The sequence below is a fragment of the Grampus griseus genome (genome assembly GCF_964374135.1).
Source record: "Grampus griseus genome assembly, chromosome: 1".
Taxonomy (NCBI): Eukaryota; Metazoa; Chordata; class Mammalia; order Artiodactyla; family Delphinidae; genus Grampus; species Grampus griseus.
The window spans coordinates 177,743,243-177,761,373 of NC_139017.1; the positions used below are offsets into that span (position 1 = coordinate 177,743,243).

The 18,131-nt window shown below is 60.1% G+C and overlaps 1 protein-coding gene across 1 annotated transcript in view; it reads right to left on the reverse strand.

The window, feature by feature from the left end:
• Positions 1 to 18,131, reverse strand: part of CAMTA1 (calmodulin binding transcription activator 1) — an 895,524-nt gene that overhangs the window by 81,134 nt on the left and 796,259 nt on the right. Inside the window, 3 exon segments of the mRNA XM_082665985.1 lie at positions 3,698 to 3,824; positions 9,390 to 11,230; positions 12,723 to 12,863. Coding sequence (XP_082522111.1) covers positions 3,698 to 3,824; positions 9,390 to 11,230; positions 12,723 to 12,863 — 2,109 coding nt within the window.

The following is an 18,131-nucleotide window of genomic DNA, read 5'->3' on the forward strand; positions in this document are numbered from 1 at the left end:
AGGGAAGCCCTTCCCTGCTTCTTTCTTCCCTCCTACAATCCATTCTCCCACACACCCAGATTCATCTTTGAAAGACATAATTTAGATCAAGCCACTCCCCACTTAAGACTAATGGCTTCCGTTGCAAGTACAACCTAATCAGACTCCTTCTTATGACTTAGAAGGATGGACATGATTTGTTCTCTGCTATCTTCTCCAACCTAGCCACCTCCAACTCACCCCACCTTTCTATTTCTTCAACTTACCAAACCTGTTCCTGCCTCAGGGCCTTTGCACTTCCTTTGCTCTCTGCTGGATGTTTTCCTCCCATGCTTCCCATGACCAGCTCCATCTCATCATTCAGGTTGCAGCCTAATGTCCCAGCCTGTGAGAGGATCTGTCCAAAGGAACGTCCCTTTTCCCAAGTTACCTTATCACATGACCATATTCTAGTGTTTTCTCCAGTGATCTTGGTTATTTCTTTGTTTCCTTGTTTGTTTTTTCATCTCCTATAGTAGAATGTAAGCTCTGTGAGAGCTGGGAGCCAGTCTGTCCTGATCACCTCTTTATGCCCAGGGCCAAGGTCAGTGCCTGGCCTGTTATGGCCCCTCAATACCTGTTTGTCGAGCGAATGCAGTGCACTTGCTCATCTCATTTTGAATTTCATCTTTTGCCTTTGGTGACTCCAAGGGACCCAGCGTGAGGCTGTCCAGAAGCCCCCAGACAAAGTCTTTCTGCTGGGGGGCTTCCTCCATCTGCTCCAAGGACCAGCCTGCCTTTCCTAAATCCCAAGTCCTCCTTCACCACTGCTTCACCAGAGCTCACTGGCTTGAATGGGTTTTCTCCCTCCTGACCTTGGAACACTACTGGAATCTTGCAAGAGGCAGTTTCCATGCCTGTGTGTCTTCTGCGGCCAGTGATGGAGGGGGAGCCGCCCAGAACCATGTTCTTGGTCAGGGTCTAGTCTCCCCAGCTGTTTTGCCTGGGCATGTGCACGAGGCCAGTGGGCAGGGGCCATTTGCACCCCCTGTGCCCCCTCTTCCCATGTCATTCTAGCTCCTCAGGTGACCTGGCTTGTGCTCCCAGGCCTCTGAGCCCTTCTTTTAGGTGAGGCCAGTTTGGTTCTGGTTTCAAGTGTCCTTTCTTTAAGATCAGCTCCAGGTTCCCCAAGGCTTTGGGAGACCCAGGGAAGAGGTCCCTGAGCAGCCAGCATTGTCCCCCAGGGTGCATGACCAGCTCCTTCCTGGACTGAGAGCTCCTCGCGGTCAAGGTTAGAGTTAGGGGCTGGGTCCACTCCAGGCGCCTACCAGTGCCTGGCAAACTACTTGACGGATGAAGAAATGAACGAATGCACGTAGCACCCAGTGCTCTCGTGCTGAGTGACATGTTTTAGTTTGGGCCTCAAAACAAGGATGTCCAAAAAGGACGCCCCTTCTTTGTGGTTAGGGGTGGAACAGGGCGGGGCCCTCAGCCCACAGGCTGCCTGAGCCTCTCTGGGTCCAAGATGCAAGATGTTAGGGGAGCCTAAACCATTAGGAGGCATAGTGACCTGGGCAGACTCTCCTGCCAGCTCTGGGACCAGGAGAACTGCCTGCTGATACCTAAACAGCCCTGGACCCTTCTCCCAACTCCCCTCCCCGCAACCAGGACTGAAACAGCAAGGCCTCCCTCATGAGCAGCTCCATGAATTGAGCATGTAAGCCAGGAGCTTCCTGCACCCTCATCTCAGCCCCTTGCCCATCTGGCCGGTGGTTTTTACAGATGTAGAAATGGGGACTGAGAGAAGTCAACCTCCGGGCTCACGTCACTCGACGGTAACTGGCTGATCTGGGAGGTGCACCCAGGATTTGCCAGGTCCTGGCCTGGGACGCCATCCAGACGGTATGCAAAGGCCAATCTTTTTTTATTTTTTTGGAGGGGTCGGCTAACTCAGGACAGGCGAGGTCTGGGTCTCCAGCCAGGCAAGAACCAGGTACAGGAAGCGGCATCTATTTATAGGCTGGGCCAGTCCCTTTCCAGCAGCAGGTGATAAGTGGATAGTTAAGAACACGCTGCCCCTCCCCCCACCTCCCCAGTGGAGGTGGGGGGCTGCATGAGCCACACGCGGCCCCGAGCTGTGATAGGCTGACCCGGCCTGGCTGGCGTCAGGATGGCTGCGCTCCAGCCCCAGGAGGGCTGCTGGGAGCCTGGGAGCAGGGGGAGATGAGTGCGAGCCAGCCAGGCCGCTGGCGGGGGCAGGGCCAGCAGAGGAGGCCACCACAGGCACCAGCCCTGGCTCCCTGGGATGTCTGCGGTGCAGAGACCGCTGCATTCAAGCGGAAGCTGAGTATGTGAGCCCAGCCCTGGAGCAGCGGCATTCTGCTCCGGTGGGCTGCGTGGGGAGATGGAGAGAGAGAGAGAGAGAGAGAGAGAAGAATGTTCCATGTCAGCTCGGGAGCCCCAGGCTAGGGTGATGGTGCTGTGTAAGGCAGACAGCTCCAGCGGCCAGAGGTTCAAGCTGGACCGCCCCAGGTGAACCAGGCCCCTGGCACGGGCCAGCTCTACTCCTGCCCTGGGGACCCCCCGGCCCCACTTCTCTTCCCCACCCCTGGTCCTCCACGGGGAGCGTTCTCTCTCTCTCTGTCTCTCTCCTTTTTGTCAGCTGCAAATAACACGGAGTGGGACCCTCCGCCCTCCCCGCCCGCCTCCTCGCCTGCCTTTCCGTCCATCATCTGGGCCAGCTGGACAGGTCATCCCTGGAACTAATGATGCGTGTGAGGGGCCAGTCAAGGGGTCCTCCCAGCACCAACCCAGGGAACAAAGAACGTGAGCAGATTCCTTCACGAACATCCACCCCTTTTGGGGACGTGCCGGGCACTTTTCGAGCCCTGGGGGACACGTGGTGACCAAGAAAGACACAGACCCTGTCCTCATGGAGCCAACAGGCCAGTGGGGAAGAGGTAATGGTCAGAGGCCAAGGGCAAGTTGACCAGACAGGGACACCAAGCTACGCCCAGCCCGAGTGATAGGGACAAGGTCAGAGCCACGGGGACGGACCCCGGGGCCTCCGGTGCCTGAGAGCCAAAGGAGCCGATGTGCCTGTGCCTCCTGGCCACGGGGTGGCTGGCGTCAGCGGCCTCTCAAAGGAGTTTCTGTGGGTTTTTCTCAGTCTGAGGCCCCCTCCCCTGCGGTCTGCCGGGCCTTCTCCATCCCTCTCTGACCCGCTCTGTGCCGCAGGGGACTGGCCCCGTGGACCGCATGGCCTGGGCCCTCTCGTCCTCGTGACTTCTGTGTGGCTTCAGCTGTGCGAGGCATGGGCGGGGGCGGGGAGAGAGGGCAGCATCGTGGCCCCGACCCCAGACGCGGCTCCTTTTGGGGCCCTTCTGCCCGCCTGGCTCTCACCAGCTCCTGTAACCCTTCAGGTGGAGGGTGATTAGAGCTTCCTGCTGTGACCAGTCCTGGGTGTGTCACCCTGGCTCACTGGTCGTCTAAGCAGTCCTCCATCAGGTTCTCTTCAAAACCCAGCCAAGCTCACCTGTGTCCCCATCTATCATGCTAAGGGGGCCATGAGTCCAGAACAGATGCCATTATGATCGCTGATCCGGGACCCACTCCTTCACCGTGGAGGAAACGGAGGCCCAGGGTAATGACACAAGTTGCTCCAGGTCACCCCCTCCAGGCTGACTCGGAGTCCAGCGCTCTGGGGCCCTGCGGCCTCTGCCGGGAGGCGGCCTCTCACCTGGGCAGTAGCAGCGGAGCACCCCAGGCTGAATCAAGGACGCAGGCACTGAGATCTGGTCGAACAGGCAGCTGTAATTATTGCTGGCTTCTTGCCACGGGCCTGTGATGAGAACCTTCACTCCTCCCTGGAGGGAACAGAGACCAGCGGGGGGCAGAGGTCAGCCCCAGAGGGAGGGATGAGGGACACAGGCCCCCGTGGCTGCACCCCCAGCCCATGTGCTTGTGGAAAATGCAGACTGCCGATTCCCGTAAGCCCTACTTTTGAGAACCACTGTTTCAGGACTGTGGTGGGAAGGAGGCCCCCAGCCTCCTCCCCGGCGCTCTCAGGGGCCCCCAGATGCTCCTGGCCTTCCTCAGCTGGCACCCAGCACGGGGGCCACCAGTTCGGATCCCTGACCCCCTCCTGGAAGTGGGACATTCAGCTCCAGGCAGAAGGGAGCACAGAGTTTTTCAAGCTTTTCCCCCCAGGATGCACCTGAGAACGGGCGGGGGGTGGTGGGGGACCCCTGAGCGGAAATGGAGGGGAGGGAAGGGGCTTTCTCTGTCATTTGCTTGTGGACAGATTGTGTGAACTCTGAGCTACGGAAATGGGCTTGAGCACCTTAGTGGCCTGCAGGGACTGGACGTTCTGGCGGGGAGATGAGGGGAGACCCGGGATGCCCAGGGTGTGGTGGGGATAGCCGGGGTGGGGGGGGGGAGACAGCGAAGAGGGGCTGGATGAAGAAGGTAATGAGAAAGAAAGCAGAACAGAAAACTGGAAGGAAGGCTCAGAGCTGGAGGGGCTCAGAGGTTGCCATGGTGGCCAGACGGCCCCCTCACTGTGTGCAGACACAGTACCCGCAGGCACCGATGTGCTTACAGCCTGGTTGGGCTGCAGCTGCCCCCACAGGGCGAGAGCCGAGGAGTGGGGGGAAGGGGGATGCAGGAGTGGGGCTCAGATGACCTTGCTCAGCTCAAGGGGAGAGGGCCCTGCCCCCAAGGATCCCAGAGGCGCCCAGGCACAGGACAGCACCCGAAGGGTACAGGAGCTCCCTGACCTCTGGCTGGAACCAGCCAGGGCAGTCACAGAGCAAGGAGGGTGGCCTTACGTCTCGGTGCCCCGGGCAGTCCTGTCTATTGTCCGAGCTTAGTGATTAATAGCCGCCTGTGCTGCCTGATGCGAGCAAGGAGGTGTAGGTGCCCTACTCAGAGCTCAGACAGCTGAGGGGAAGGCCAGGTAACTGAGTCAGGGAGGCCTGCCCTGGGGGTGCAGAGGGTGGGCTGGCTGTCCTCTGGCTCTCCTGGTCCTTCGTGAGCTCCAGCCTCCTCTCCCGGCAGGGGGCCAAGCTCTGACCAGGACGGGGTGGAGAGCACCACCTAGTGTCCAGGCAGGAGAAGGTCGAGCGGCGCGCCTCCTGGAGACTGGGGGCGTGGGGGGTGGAGGGGGTGAGGAGTGCGGCCTGAGGCCCTCCTTCCCCCACCTCTCCAGGCCAGAGAAGCCAGACCCTAGTTCTCCCGCTGCTCCTAATGCCAGCGAGACGTCCTCTCCTGCTCAGTCCCCCGTTCTTGGGTGCCTTGTCCTTGGCACTGGCCCATCCGTGCTCTGGAGGGACCCCGGCCTCGACACAGGACTGGCTGTTGAGGCTCCACACAACGTTCCTGGAAGCAGACCTGGCCTTGGGCATCAGCAGTAGGAGGGGGTGTTTCCAGGGATGAGGTGGAAGTGGGTCCCTCACAGCCCAGCACAGAAGGGAGCTTCCCCTACGGAAGGGGCTCTCCCAGACTGGAAGGCCTTCCCCCTGTGCTCTTGGATGGGCCTTCCTTCCTCTGCCTGGAATGGCTGGAGAAGTCATCTCACTGCTAGACAAGCAAAGTTTGGAGGGTGGTAGACAGAGCTCAGGACCAGGAGCCAAGGGCAGGAGGCCTGCCTCTGCCCCTCGTAGCTGTGTGTCCTCAGTCAAGTGGCCCAACCTCTCTGGGTGGCGTTTGAACTTTAGGGACCCTCTGGCCTTGACACTCTTTGGTTCTGATACGTGGCTCCGCAGAGAGATTTGGAGTTCTGTCGGAGTGGCGGGGCTGGAGCCAGCATCCTTGGGCCCACGGGCTGGGAGTGGGCTCCTGGCTGGGAGATGTACCATATGGCACAGGTAGAACCTGACTTTGGGATGCCTGGGGGCACCAGAGGCCAGCTCAGGGCACGATCCACCCTGGATCCTGGGCAATGGAAGAGCAGTGTCTTCAAAAGGCCACAGACAGTTACTCTGTGAGAAAAAAAGAAAGAAAGAAGGAAAAAAACCCCAGTAACCCCAATCAATAGCTGCTAGCATGAAGCCAGGGCTGCTGTGAAGAACAAAGGACTGCAGAAATTACTGGAGAACATCAGGACCTTCTCCATGGAAACTGCTGCGGGAGGGGCTCAGCAGCCATCCGTTCAGGAGACGGTTTCCATGGCAACATCGGCCTGGCTGTGCTGAATCGCTGTGATGCGGGCACCTGACAGCTCTAATTGCAGCCTCCAGTGCCTGGTGCGGCAGGAGTGTCCGTGGAGGGAGATGACACAGAAGCATTTGGGGGAGGAGAGGCAGCAACACATGCTACCTGAGGTCTCTGTGCCCTGGGAGCCCTGAGTAAAGGACCTGGATTTCTGATGCCCCTAGGGCGGATCCTGGGGGCCCAGGGGCACCTCCAGCATAGGGGTGTGTGTGTGTGTGTGTGTGTGTGTGTGTGTGTGTGTGTGTGCAGGTGAAGAGGCAGACAGAGCAGAGGGGAAGCGGGAGCAGCCTGTGGTGGGGGAGGGATGCTCAAGAAGAGACAGCAAGACGGCCCTGGCCTTAGCATCCCTGCGAAGTGAGTGCCTGAGCACCCTCGAAGTTTAGAGCTGGGTGAGGGTGCCGAGCGACTGGCTAGATCTGGGCTCCTGACACAGGTGGCAGGCAGGCTTCTTCCCAGCAGAGAAGGGGAGAGGGCGAAGGGTACCATGCCAGCCGGTGGGGGCGGTGCTATGAGGAGAGAGGAAGGACGGGGGACAAGATGCTATCTCCGGCTGGAGAACCCAGGAGGGTCGGCCCCTGCTGCTGGACTGGGTGGGGGAGGATGGCGGGGAGGGAGCGGCCGGCAGAGCCGCTGGGGTCTCAACAGAGGCCTCTCCGAGCAGCCACGTTGGGCTCCAAAGGGCCCGGCTGGTGGCATTTGCGCATTTCCCAAATCGAATTGAATTTGAGCTGCTTTTGTTTCTGGGTAGCTGGAAGCATCCAGAGCTTCTGGAAAAGCGGGGCTGCCGCTCCCTCTGCGAGGCGCCCGGGCCATCTTTCCTTTCTCGTTCCCATGCCGCCCTCGCGTGGCGAGCTGCTGAACTGACTTTCTCCGAGGTACAGTTTAGGGATCTGCAGGCCGGTGCTCGGATACAGGACAGAGAGCGCCACGCCTGCCAAGAGCCCCTGACCAGTGCCCGCAGGTCCCAGCGGCTGGAAGAAGGGCCTGGACCCGCCCAGGGATGTGCACTCAGCTCACAGGTTGAGTCCCGGGATGAAAAGCTCCTCCTGCTGAAGGACACGGGCACCGGGGTGCCTCAGAGCACCCTGAGGAAGGACCAGATCTCCAAGGTCGGAGGACTTGGAGGGCCTTGAGGGCAGCCCTGCTCAGCCACGTACAGATCAGGACACTGAGGCCCAGGAGGCAGGCCCGAGAGGCAGGGCCCCGACTCCCAGCTCTGACCTCCTCGAACCCCAGTCCCAGGCCTCCCTCCCAGCCCCTTGGAATTGCTTTCTTAATCCCCGTGGGGAGCCAGCTGCTGGGCTGAGCTGACCTTTCACCCCAGGGGATGAGGTCACAGCGAGCCACACCAAGAGGAAACTGAGTCAGTCTTCTGGAGTCTTGGGGGTCCGTGGTGGTAGGGGGAGTCCCTGGAGGTGGGTGGAAGAGGCAGGGCTGCTGGAGCTCTTCGCTCAGTCCTGACAACCCAGTGAGGAAAGCGCTCGTATGGCCCCAGTCTTAGAGACAGGAAAGGCAGCGACCTTTGCCCAAAGTCACCAGCGGCTAGTAAAGTGGGGGGCAGGATTTGAATCCACACTGTCCAGCCCCAGCCCCGTGCCCCTCACCACGTAGGGCAGTCACCTCTGGACACCTGAGCTGTGATGAGCCTGCTGCCCGAGGACACAGTGCACGGGCAGAGCAGCTCTTACACCTGCTGTATCTCTGGGATGCTCCTGTCCCAAGGGGGGCCACTACCTGGGCTGATGTGGCATCTGAGAGCTGGGGGCGTTCATACACAGTGAGCAGCCTCTTTGCCACGGCCGAGGCAGGAGGACACGTAAAGGAGCACAGTGGGCCGTGAGTTGTGATGGCCACAGAGTAATAACCAATAACATAACAATAAACTATTGATTACTTACTACGGGCCAAAGACTTTACCAAGAAGCAAGTACTATTGTCACCCCCACTTGATAGGTGAGCAAACTGAGACAGGGAGGGAAAATCACAGCAGAGGCAGCACTGACACCCAGGGGTGCCCCCTGAGACATGCCCTCCCCCCTGGGCCTCAGTGTCCCCTTCACCAGGGCCCGGGGGAGACTGGGAAGCTGACACGGGCTCTCAGACATGCTGCGCTTCTCAGGGAACCCCGTTAACCCTGTCCCAGCTCGGGCATCGTCCTGGGAGCCCCTGCCAGCACCTGGGGCTGGAACGTGCACGGGTTTAGCCGGCATTCCTGCTCTGCCCATGTCAGAAGACCTTCTGTGTGGTTTGCATTGCTGCCTTGAGGTACCCCATGAGCTTCAGGTCTCTCAGGAGCACCCTTCCCTTGGTGTCTTGGGCAGCAGCCCCTGCGCTAATGTCTAGGGAAGGTGGCAGTGGAGCCACGGGAGCCGTGGGCAGCCACCTCCCAGGGGAGAAAGTGCTGATCGGGGCCCCCATATGCTGCTCTCCAAACACCTGGCAGGCGCACTGGGAGGGGTCAGGGATCGTGTCCTATTGGGCAGCAGGAGGTTAGGGAACACTTGGGCCACTCTGTCCCCTTTCTACGCCATTCTACTTCAGAGGAAAAGCAAAGGTTCCTTCCTTAAGCACCTGGGCCACCGTGGCAAGACCTGGGTCGCCCTGCGGTCCCGGGCTTTGGAGCAGGGATTCTCAACGTCAGATCTCAGCCCCCCCGGAAGAGAGACAGACTGTGGGGTGGGGGGATGTCTTTGATTTTGTGGAGGCTGGATATACCATCAAAATCTCACAGATGACTCTTTGGAAGCTGCACCCTCCCTCTCAATTTGATGGGAATTTGTTTTTGCTTTGTTTTGTGAAACAAATCCAAAGCAATGGATACAGATGGTCTATCGTGGTGATTTCCAAAATTTTTTCCAGCAGCCCTAGGATGCTTTTCCGAAAAAAAAAAAAAAAAAAAGGCAAAGCAAAACATAGGTGGAATCTTAAGACATCGGCCAGGTGACAGCGGTGACAGCAAACATTGCTCTGGCAGAGTTGGGAGGGCCACCTGGTCTCCCAGGAGACCCCTGATTTTAAACCTACTTGCTCCTGTGAGGACTGAGAACACCAGAGAGAGCTGGGGGTATTGCGGGCACCATGGGGACAGTGGGAGGGGACAACTGTATGGTCTAGAGCTTCGAGGGAAGGGCAGCCACACGCAAACGAGCGTCCCTTGCTGGGTGCTGGCGGGTGGGCAGGTGAGGCTGGTGCGGGAGGCTACGGCAGTGACAGCTTACCTCCGGGTAAGACCACTCTGGGGAGTAGTCGGTCACCATGAACACCCGTCCGCTCTGCTGCAGCATCCCCAGGGTGCCCGGGGCCGAGGCGGCCGAGACTACCTCGGCAACGTGCATGTAGGCCATGGTGCTGGCCCCGCCCTCGGCGCTGCTCAGCTGCAGGCTGCCCTGCTGGGGGCTGCAGCAGGGGAGGCACATCTCTGCCTGGGTGAAGGGGGCACGGGCCCCGTCCTCTGACTGCGAGAGCGCCGCGCCATCCCCCGACACCAGCTGGTGCCCGTAGATGGCGCTGGCGCCCCCCTCCACGGAGATGAAGTCGTTGATCAGGTCGGAGAACTGGTTGCCGAAGGAGATGTCGAAGTGGTCCAGGCTGAGCTCCATGTTGGAGGCGTTGCCCAGGCCGGGCTGGGCCACGGGGTAGAGTCCCTGCACCACGTTGCCCGGGAGGAGGGGGACGCCGCCGGCGCTGCGGATCACCCCGGTGGGCTCGGGTTGCAGGTAGTGCTCGGAGCTACAGGCCTGCAGCTCCCCGGACTTGATCAGGCCCTCACCCCCTTCGGCCACCTGCGAGGTCTCCATGGTGACCTCCCCTTCCGCCGCCATGGCCTGGAAATTGGCCTGAAACTGCATGAGGTGGAGGGAAGACGTGGACTCAATCCGTGTCTCCACGTGGCCGCTGCAGGAGCTGGTCTGTGACGACGCCTCCGTTTTCACCGTGGGCATCACAAAGGTGCCCCCAGAGTCACCCAGGCTGCTGTGGGCGTTCTGCTCAATGGGGAGGGGCTTGCTGGCATCCTGCAGGAAGAAGCTCGGGGAAGGGGTCTGGTGGACGTGGGGGCCCGTCTGGCTGAAGCTGGACGTGTAGTCCTTGTTGGAGTCTATTGCACTGAAGTCCATCTGCTCCAGGGTAGTGCTGGGGCTCAGGCCGCCGCCCGACGGCAGGAGGCTGGAGCCGGCACTCAGGGTGAGGGAGCTGGAAGCCGCGGCCGCCGCGGAGGAGGAGTAGGCCTCCTTGGCCATCTGCTGCTCGAAGGAAGTGTCCTCGGTCTTAATCTCCTTGGTCAGGACGGTGGTGAAACCGAAGCCCCTCTCCACTGGTGGCGAGTGCCGGACGTCGGCGCTGACCATCTCGGCTTTCAGGCCTCCGCCCCCGTACGTCTGGCCTTGCTTTGGGTTATTGAGGAAACAGTCGGGGTCAAAGTTCATGGTGGTTTCTGGAATCTTCCGGCCCCCGTCGAGGGTGGTGGAGAGGACGAGCTCTTCGGACACGTTGGTGGGCAGCATGGACAGGCCCTCCGAGCTGCCCGTGGTAGGGAAGGCGAACTTGTGGCCGTCGGAACTCACGGCCAGGACGAGGCCCTGAGAGGCGTCGGGCGACAGGAGGTGTTGGTTGGGGCCTGCGGTGGGGGACATGGTGTACACGGCCTCGTTGGTGACCTCGGACATGAACACCGTGGCGCTCTGGGACAAGCTCCCCATCACGGAGGCCACCGCCATGCTGGACACGCCCGTGACCACGGGGCTGTCCGCCATGTCCGGGTCGCTGTTGAGCCCGCTGCTGATGGAAACGGGGGAGCTCTGGGTGGTGTCAGGGACCTCCACCTGGTTGGTGGAGGAGACCTCTGTGCTGTTTTGGTGCAGCAGTACCGGCTTGGCCACCTTGCCGTTCCTCTTCTCGCGGCTCAAGCCCTTGCCGTGGCTGTGCTCGTGCTTGCCCTCGGATACGTCATTGTGCTGCACCTCCGCGTGGCCCCCGTAACCCCCCGTCCGCGGCTCCACCTTCGGCGAGATGATGCGGTGTTTGGCACTGTTACACTTGTGGTGCACGCTGCTGCCCGCTCCTGCGGAGATCAGAAGCGCAACACGCGCGCACGCACACGCACACACATGCACACACACACACACACACACACACGCAGAGCGTCAGAGCTAGGACTGCAGTGGGCCCCGTCCCTGAGTGCTGGGGTCCGGCAGAGCCCAGCCTGGGAGTCCAGGCTGGCCCTGGCCCCTCGGGGCTGCCGTGGGACGGACACTCAGGGACTCAGGCCATCTTACCCCACCCCGGCTTCTCAGGTGCCCTGTGTAACCACCGTCTGGACTGGGGGGCTTTGTCCCCGATGCTCCTTTCAAATAGTAATTGAAGAGCCCCAGTGCATAGGAGGCGGGGAAGGAGAGGCTGGGGAGAACGCCGTCCTCCAGGAAAACCCTTCCCACCTTCCGAGGCGTACTCACTCACTGGAATGGCTCAGTCTGGGTTGGTGGCCGGGGCCTTCTCCCCTCCCCTGAAACTTTCCATGCCTGTTCAGGCCACAGTGTCCCAGGAAGCCCCTCTGGGACTGAAAGCCGGTGGTTGATGGTAGGGGGCTGGGGGTGCGGTGGGTAGAGAGCAATGTACTCTCCCTGGACTAGCTCTTAGGCCCCAGGACCAAAGAGGGTTCTAGACTTTATTCCAGAGGCAGAAAGGTATTTGGGGCCACCCCCCACCCCCACTCCATTTAGCTAGCCCGGGCCTATCCTTGGCTCCTTGTGGGATGAAATCCTTCTGAAGACCTGAGCGAGGACCCAGCCCTAAACCCCAGTTCAGTGGCAGAGAAGAAAGGACCTCAGGCTCTGAGCGTTTCTGAGCAACTTGCACTCGGGGCTCTGCCCCCAGGCCTCCACTCCTGTGTGATTGTCATTCCATCTGAGAGGGTGACTCTGCTTCTGATAAAAGGGTGAATTCTCCCCTGATCCAGTTACAGACTCACCAAGATCCCTAAGTATGTGAAGACTTCGTGGAGAAGTGACGTGACCCTCTAATGGCAATAGCTAATTAAGGCCGCTAGGGAGTGAAGGACCACATTTCCAAGAGCAAATACCATCATCGGAATCACAGACACATCAGGACAGAGGATGGGGGCCGCTTTACATTCTTGGAGGAGACAGAGGTGGAAGCAGGAGGTTTAGCTTGAGTGGTCGCACTGACTCAGGGCTGATCTCCCAGAAAAGCCTGTGTCGGCCCGGGGACCCGGGCTCCTGCTGCTGCTGCCCGAGATCCCAGGGCCCGGAGGGCACCTGCCACGGGTGGATGTGGACAGAGACCCAACCCTGTGCACTCCTGACTCTGCTGCCCACGTTCCTAGAGGGCGCGCCTCTCCGGAAACTGCTCTCTCCTGCCCAAAGTGGGCTGCCCTCCAGCCGCGCCAGCCCCGCTGGGCAGGACGAGGGAGAGTTGCCCTGGGTGCTGTGCTGTGGCCTGGCTCCTGGCTGACCCCTCTCCCCTTGTGGTCATCACACCCGCTGCCTGGCAGCGCCCCCCCTGCCCACATGCCCGCTGGGGGCGACCCCGCTCACCCAGGCTGCCAGTGCAGAGGCAGTTGTGGGTCCGCGGCTGTGGCTTGGTCTGGTGGCTGTCAAGGATCTGCTGTACCAGCTGCTCCACCGAGAAGCCCGAGCTGCTGTTCCCGTTGCTGCAGGTCCACTTGATGCCGTGGACTGTGGGGAGAGAGGCGGGGCGGTCAGAGGCCACAGCTGCGGGGGGAATCCTGCGAGGGCTGGGACCTGGGCCCACCCTGAGCGTGGCCCCCTCTCTGCTGGGACGCTGGCTCCAGGCACCATGAAGGGATGGCCATAAGAAGTGGCAGAGAGAGGAGGGTAGAGAAGAGAGGGCCAGGCTGCCCCACCAGACCCCGCCCCCCTGGACCTCTGTGCGCCCCCTCTGCCTCCCGTCCTCCTTTCCTGTGGCGCATGGTGTGGGGGGGCAGTAGATGGCCCAGGGAGTTGCTTTTTTTTTTCCGCAAAGACCAAGTACATCGGGTGGCTCTTCCAGGGGTCCTGGAGTGGAGGGGACAGAGAGCGAGGATGGGGAAGGAGAGGTGCCGGAGGCTGAGGGACCTCCCCAGACCGCAGGTCATGGAGATGTGGAGACGTGGTGGAGGCTGGGGAGAATGGCTCCCATCCCGGCGGGTGGCGGAGGGGGAGCGCTTCAGACTCCTGCTCTCATCAGACTTCCCGGCCTCGAGGGATGGCAGATTGGGCACAGCGGGTGCCCCCCGATGGCCCGCCACCCGGACGGCCGCCCTGGGGTTCTGGCTCCACCCTCCTCAACCCTGGAGCCTTGCTGTCCCTGGTGTCGGAGTGGGGGACCCAGCATGACTGAGGGCGGGCTCCCCACCTGCCTGCCTGGGTGTGTGGACTGACTGAGTTTCACGCCCGCTGTATTCTCTCAGCTGGAGCAGACCTGGCTGAGAGGTGGGGGGCTGAGCCTGGGGGGCCTCTCTGGTGGCTCTGGGGGCCCGGATCCAGAGGCAGTGAATCCACAGCCCCGGGGCTGGAGCTGGTGCCTGGGGCTTCAGGAATGACCCAGGTCCCTATGAAGGGGGTGGACGGTGGGAGCTGGCGTTCTAAGAGGGGGAGCAGGGCATCAGGGCACAGGATCAGGTTAGAGAGAGGCCAGGGGCTTTGCCAGCGCAAGAACAATTTGCTTTCTCCTGATCTCACGTGGACTCCATGGGAAGAACTGTCACAGCTCACAGAGCCTGCTTTGCTCTCTGAGGGGCACAAGGAGACACACAGGGAGAGTCTACGCAGCGGGTAGGAGCTGGGCTGGACTCAGATGTGGATTGGAGTCCAGGTTTTGTTCTGTACTTGCTGTGTGAATTTGGCCAAGTCACTAAACCTCTCTGAGCCTCAGTTTCCTCACCTGCAAAATGGGAATACAAGAGTATCCGCCTCACAGGGTGGCCCGGAGGAAACCCAGTCTCCTGCCTGGCACTCCGTGTGGACCCTGCCAAGAGTAGCTGTTGTCATAACCGTTAATGTTGATGATGGCAACGACGGGGACACACAGCACGCGATGCTGGCCTTGCCCTGGTAGCTTGGCCGATGCTTTGGGAACAGGCCTGGGGAAGGCAGCTGCTTGCTGTTACCTCCACAGGCGGCTCAGCCTTGGAACGCTGCAGGGAGAGCTCCACGGCGCCGTCCGTCTCATGCCTCAGCTCCTTGTGTGCTCCTGCACTTTCATGTAGAACTTCAGTGGTTTTTCAAAGAAAACCCCGGTGTGAGGGTCGTGATCTGCTGGGAACCCCCTGAGGCCGCCGCTTCTCTTCTCCTCTCCATGCACCTGCCCAGGTGTTCGCCCAGGATCCTCGCCTCCACTCCATTCTGATGAGGCTCTCGCCCCTCGGGAGGTCTTCCTGGCTCTGCCGCTCATTTCTTCAAAAGCGCTGGGGCCCCAGCCCTGCTCCTGGAGGTCCCGAATTCTGGCGGGTCATTGAGAGGGGACGGTGGCTGAGTGGCTTCTGCCTCGAGCGAGCTCCGCTGCCTGGATTTGAAGTCGTGGGCGCCTGTTTGGAGCCCTGTGTGATGCGCATGCCCAGGGGTTGGGTGTTTGCAGCCCACCTTTCTGCAGGTGGATGGCGCCGCCCCGTGGGGTCCCTCGGGGAAACCTCCGGCAGCCCCAGGAAGCTTGCACTCCCGCTGGCTCAGGCAGCTGGAAGGGACAGCCCAAGCCAGGGGTTTGCAAGCCTCATCAGAGCTGCGAAGCACTTTTCGCAAATAAACCTCTACCTGGAAATCCAGTATGGAAAACAGATCACAGCAGAAGGGGCCTGGCCCAGGCAGGACTTAGGGGTCAGGGCGTGTCCTCACACCTGGGCCCCCCTTAGCTGAGGACCTTTTCCAGAATCCTCATTTTATAGATGAGAAAACAGAGGCTGAGGGTGGGGGCCAGAGGGCAGGACCCAAACCGCTGTACACAGATGTCCTGTCCCAGCCCAGGGGCTCCGGAGGGGCGCCCGACTTCTCTTGAAAGCTCTGCGCGAGTTCCTCGCATGCAGTCAGGATGGCACACACAGGGCTCTGTCTTAAGACAAGTCTTTAGATTCTGCGAGTGTGAGACCAGAAGCATCTCCAGAGCTCATCACGGGCGTTTCTACCTGTGCAGGACTTGGAGCAGGGCTCCTTGCAAAGCCAGACCAGGTGTCCTCAGGGAACCCTCTCCCGGCCCACCCGAGTCTGAACTTGAATCTCTGGAGGTGTGAGCTAGGCTCAGGCAGCCCCACCTCTGGCTTCTGGCTGCAGGACCCCACCCCACCCAAAGGTCTGGGGTGCTGGCGTTGGGTGGGCTCGCTAACCCCCGGACTGCCCGTCGCCTCTGCTGGAACGTTCTGGCATTTTGGACCAGGCCCCCCCAGTGCTGACAACTGCCGCTCAGACCAGCCTCCTCCAGCCCCCTTGCGGGCGCCGCTCCTGCGTTCTTCCTGCTTCTTGTTCGTCTCCTCATGTTGTGAAGGTTATAAAATGAAAACCCAGTGAAGGGTGACAGATTGCAAGCAGAGAATTTCTGGATACTTAATGCAAATTACCTACTGTCTTAGCGCATCCAATATGCAAATTGCCTCCCTCCCCCTCTGGTGGGGGAGGGGAGAGGAGCCCCCTCCTCGGAGGTGGTGAGCTGTTAGTACCGAATATCAAATACTATCAAGACGGCTTTTAACATGTCATGCTCCGCTTCCCGACACGTAATGAATCAATGGGAAAGGAGATTTCTATTGGGAAAAGCGTGCTTTATGGAAGGAAGGTTGATACGCACGCACGCTGGCCCCCTCCCCCTCCACTGCCTCTCCTCCTTCATAAAAGCAGCTAAAGGGAAACCCATGAAAGGTACAGCTGGTGAAATGTAAGGTCATGAACTGGGGCGGAGGGCACAGAAAGAGAAAAGGGAATACTCCCCCGCTGCCCCCGCCCAAATCACCTCTTTGTGGCTCTGGGCCACATCATCCCCTCTGCTCTCTGAGTCTCGGGGGAGGGCTCCTCATTCCCAGGCCACAGTCGGCCGCCTGGGGGTGGGGGTGGCCTGAGTGTTTCCTGCCAAATCCCTGGCCGGGGAGCCTCTAAGTCTCCCCATGCAGGAGGTCTGGACGGTGCTCCCGGGCTGCTCAGGTGATGGAGGGGGGCCTGTCTTGTGTGCCCAGGAAGGCTGGGGCAAGGAAGGTACCAGAGAGGGAGAAGGCGGGCGTGGGTGACTCCTCACAGACCTGCACAGGACAGGAGTGGCCAGAGGGCCACACTGGCCGGAGGAAAGTGGGGTGCTGCAGGGTACTTCTGCGGCTCCGCCCATAGTTCTGCTGCTGCCCAGGGACCCTGCACCTGGGCCCGACACTGGCTCTGCCAGGCGGAGTGCAGCAGGCCCTGTGGGAGGACTGGTCTGCAAGCAGACGGTGCTGACGTGGCCTGAGCACGACACTCACCCTGACGACCTCCCAGAGCTGGGCAGCCGGGCTAACACTAATCTGAATAATCAAAAGGAAATTGGTGACAACAGCATGGGGCCACGCTTTGGAGAGCATCTTCTGCTGAGCAATTCACCCAAGAGGCAGCCAGCCACTGGGAAGAGTGTAACGGAGATCTGGAGGAAGGGGCTGGGGAAGGTATGGGGGTGAATCCTCCACCCCCACCCCTGCCTGGGGCCAGCTGCCAGCTAAGGGCCACTTGGCTCATGCCTGCTCCATCCCAGCCTTGTGGGGGGTTGTAGGTGGAGAGCTTTGGCCAGGTAGGCTTAACTAGACCCCAGGTTGAGCTGCCCTGTCACTCTGTTATGGACAGAATTGTGTACCCCCCCAAAATTCTTAGGTTGAAACCCTAACCTCCAATTTGAGTATATTTGGAGATAGGGCCTTTTGGAAGATAGTTAAGGTTAAATGAGGTCCTAAGGGTGGGTCCTTATCCAACAGAACTGGTGTCCTTATAAGAAGAGGAAGAGATACCAGGGGCGAGCGCACAGAGGAAAGGTCATGTGAGGACACAGCGAGAAGGCGGCCGTCTGCAAGCCAAGGGGAGAGGCCTCAACAAAAACCACCCCTGCCCACACATTGATCTTGAACTTCCAGCCTCCAGAACTGTGAGAAGTAAATTCCTATGCCTTAAGCTGCCCAATCTGTGGTGTTCTGTTATGGGAGCCCCAGCTGACATCAGGGTTCAGGCCTGAGCCCTACATGCCCCTGGGAGAGACCCACCCTGCCCTTGTGCTGCACACGTTGGGTGTGTATGTTTGAGGGGCACTGAGATCTTTCCAGAATGCCTCCTTTTGAAACCGAGCAGGACCCTGTGGGGCTCCTGGGCACAGAAACCTTTCTGTCCCCCATTTCTTGTTTGTAGGGAGCAGACTCCAGACTCCATGGCCTTCCCTGGGTTCCAAAGGGCAGATCTGAACAGTTGCTAAACAAGGGAGGAAGAGCCAAGCTACCACCTGAGGCGAGATTAGAGGAACCAGAGAAGCTCATCACGCGACCACCTGAGACCAGATTGGAGGGGCGCAGCCCCTGCACACGCTCTAACCTTATCAGCAACCCCACGCTTGAACTATTGCTATAAAACTCCTCGTCAAATCCTCCCGGGTTGGGACACGGGGTTTTTCGGAGCAGGAGCCCGCCGTGCCCCCCTCTGCCTGGCGAAGCAATAAAGCTGTTCTTTTCTGTTTCCGAGATTCGATTCGGCGCCGGTGCACAGAGGCTGAGCTTTGGCACCACTTTCGCTGCCCCTTTAAATCTTACCCTTCCATCCAGCACATGCCAGCTCAAGCCTCACCTCCCCCTGGAGGCCCTCCTGGTTGCTCTAGCTCTCCTCCCCACTGGAGCCAGAGTCTGACTCATGGGGACAGGATGTTATCGAGGGGACCTTCTCTAGCCCCCATGCTTCGAACCATGCCTGGCACATAGCAGATGCTCAGCGAAGACTGGTGGAGTGAATAAACGAATGGGTGGT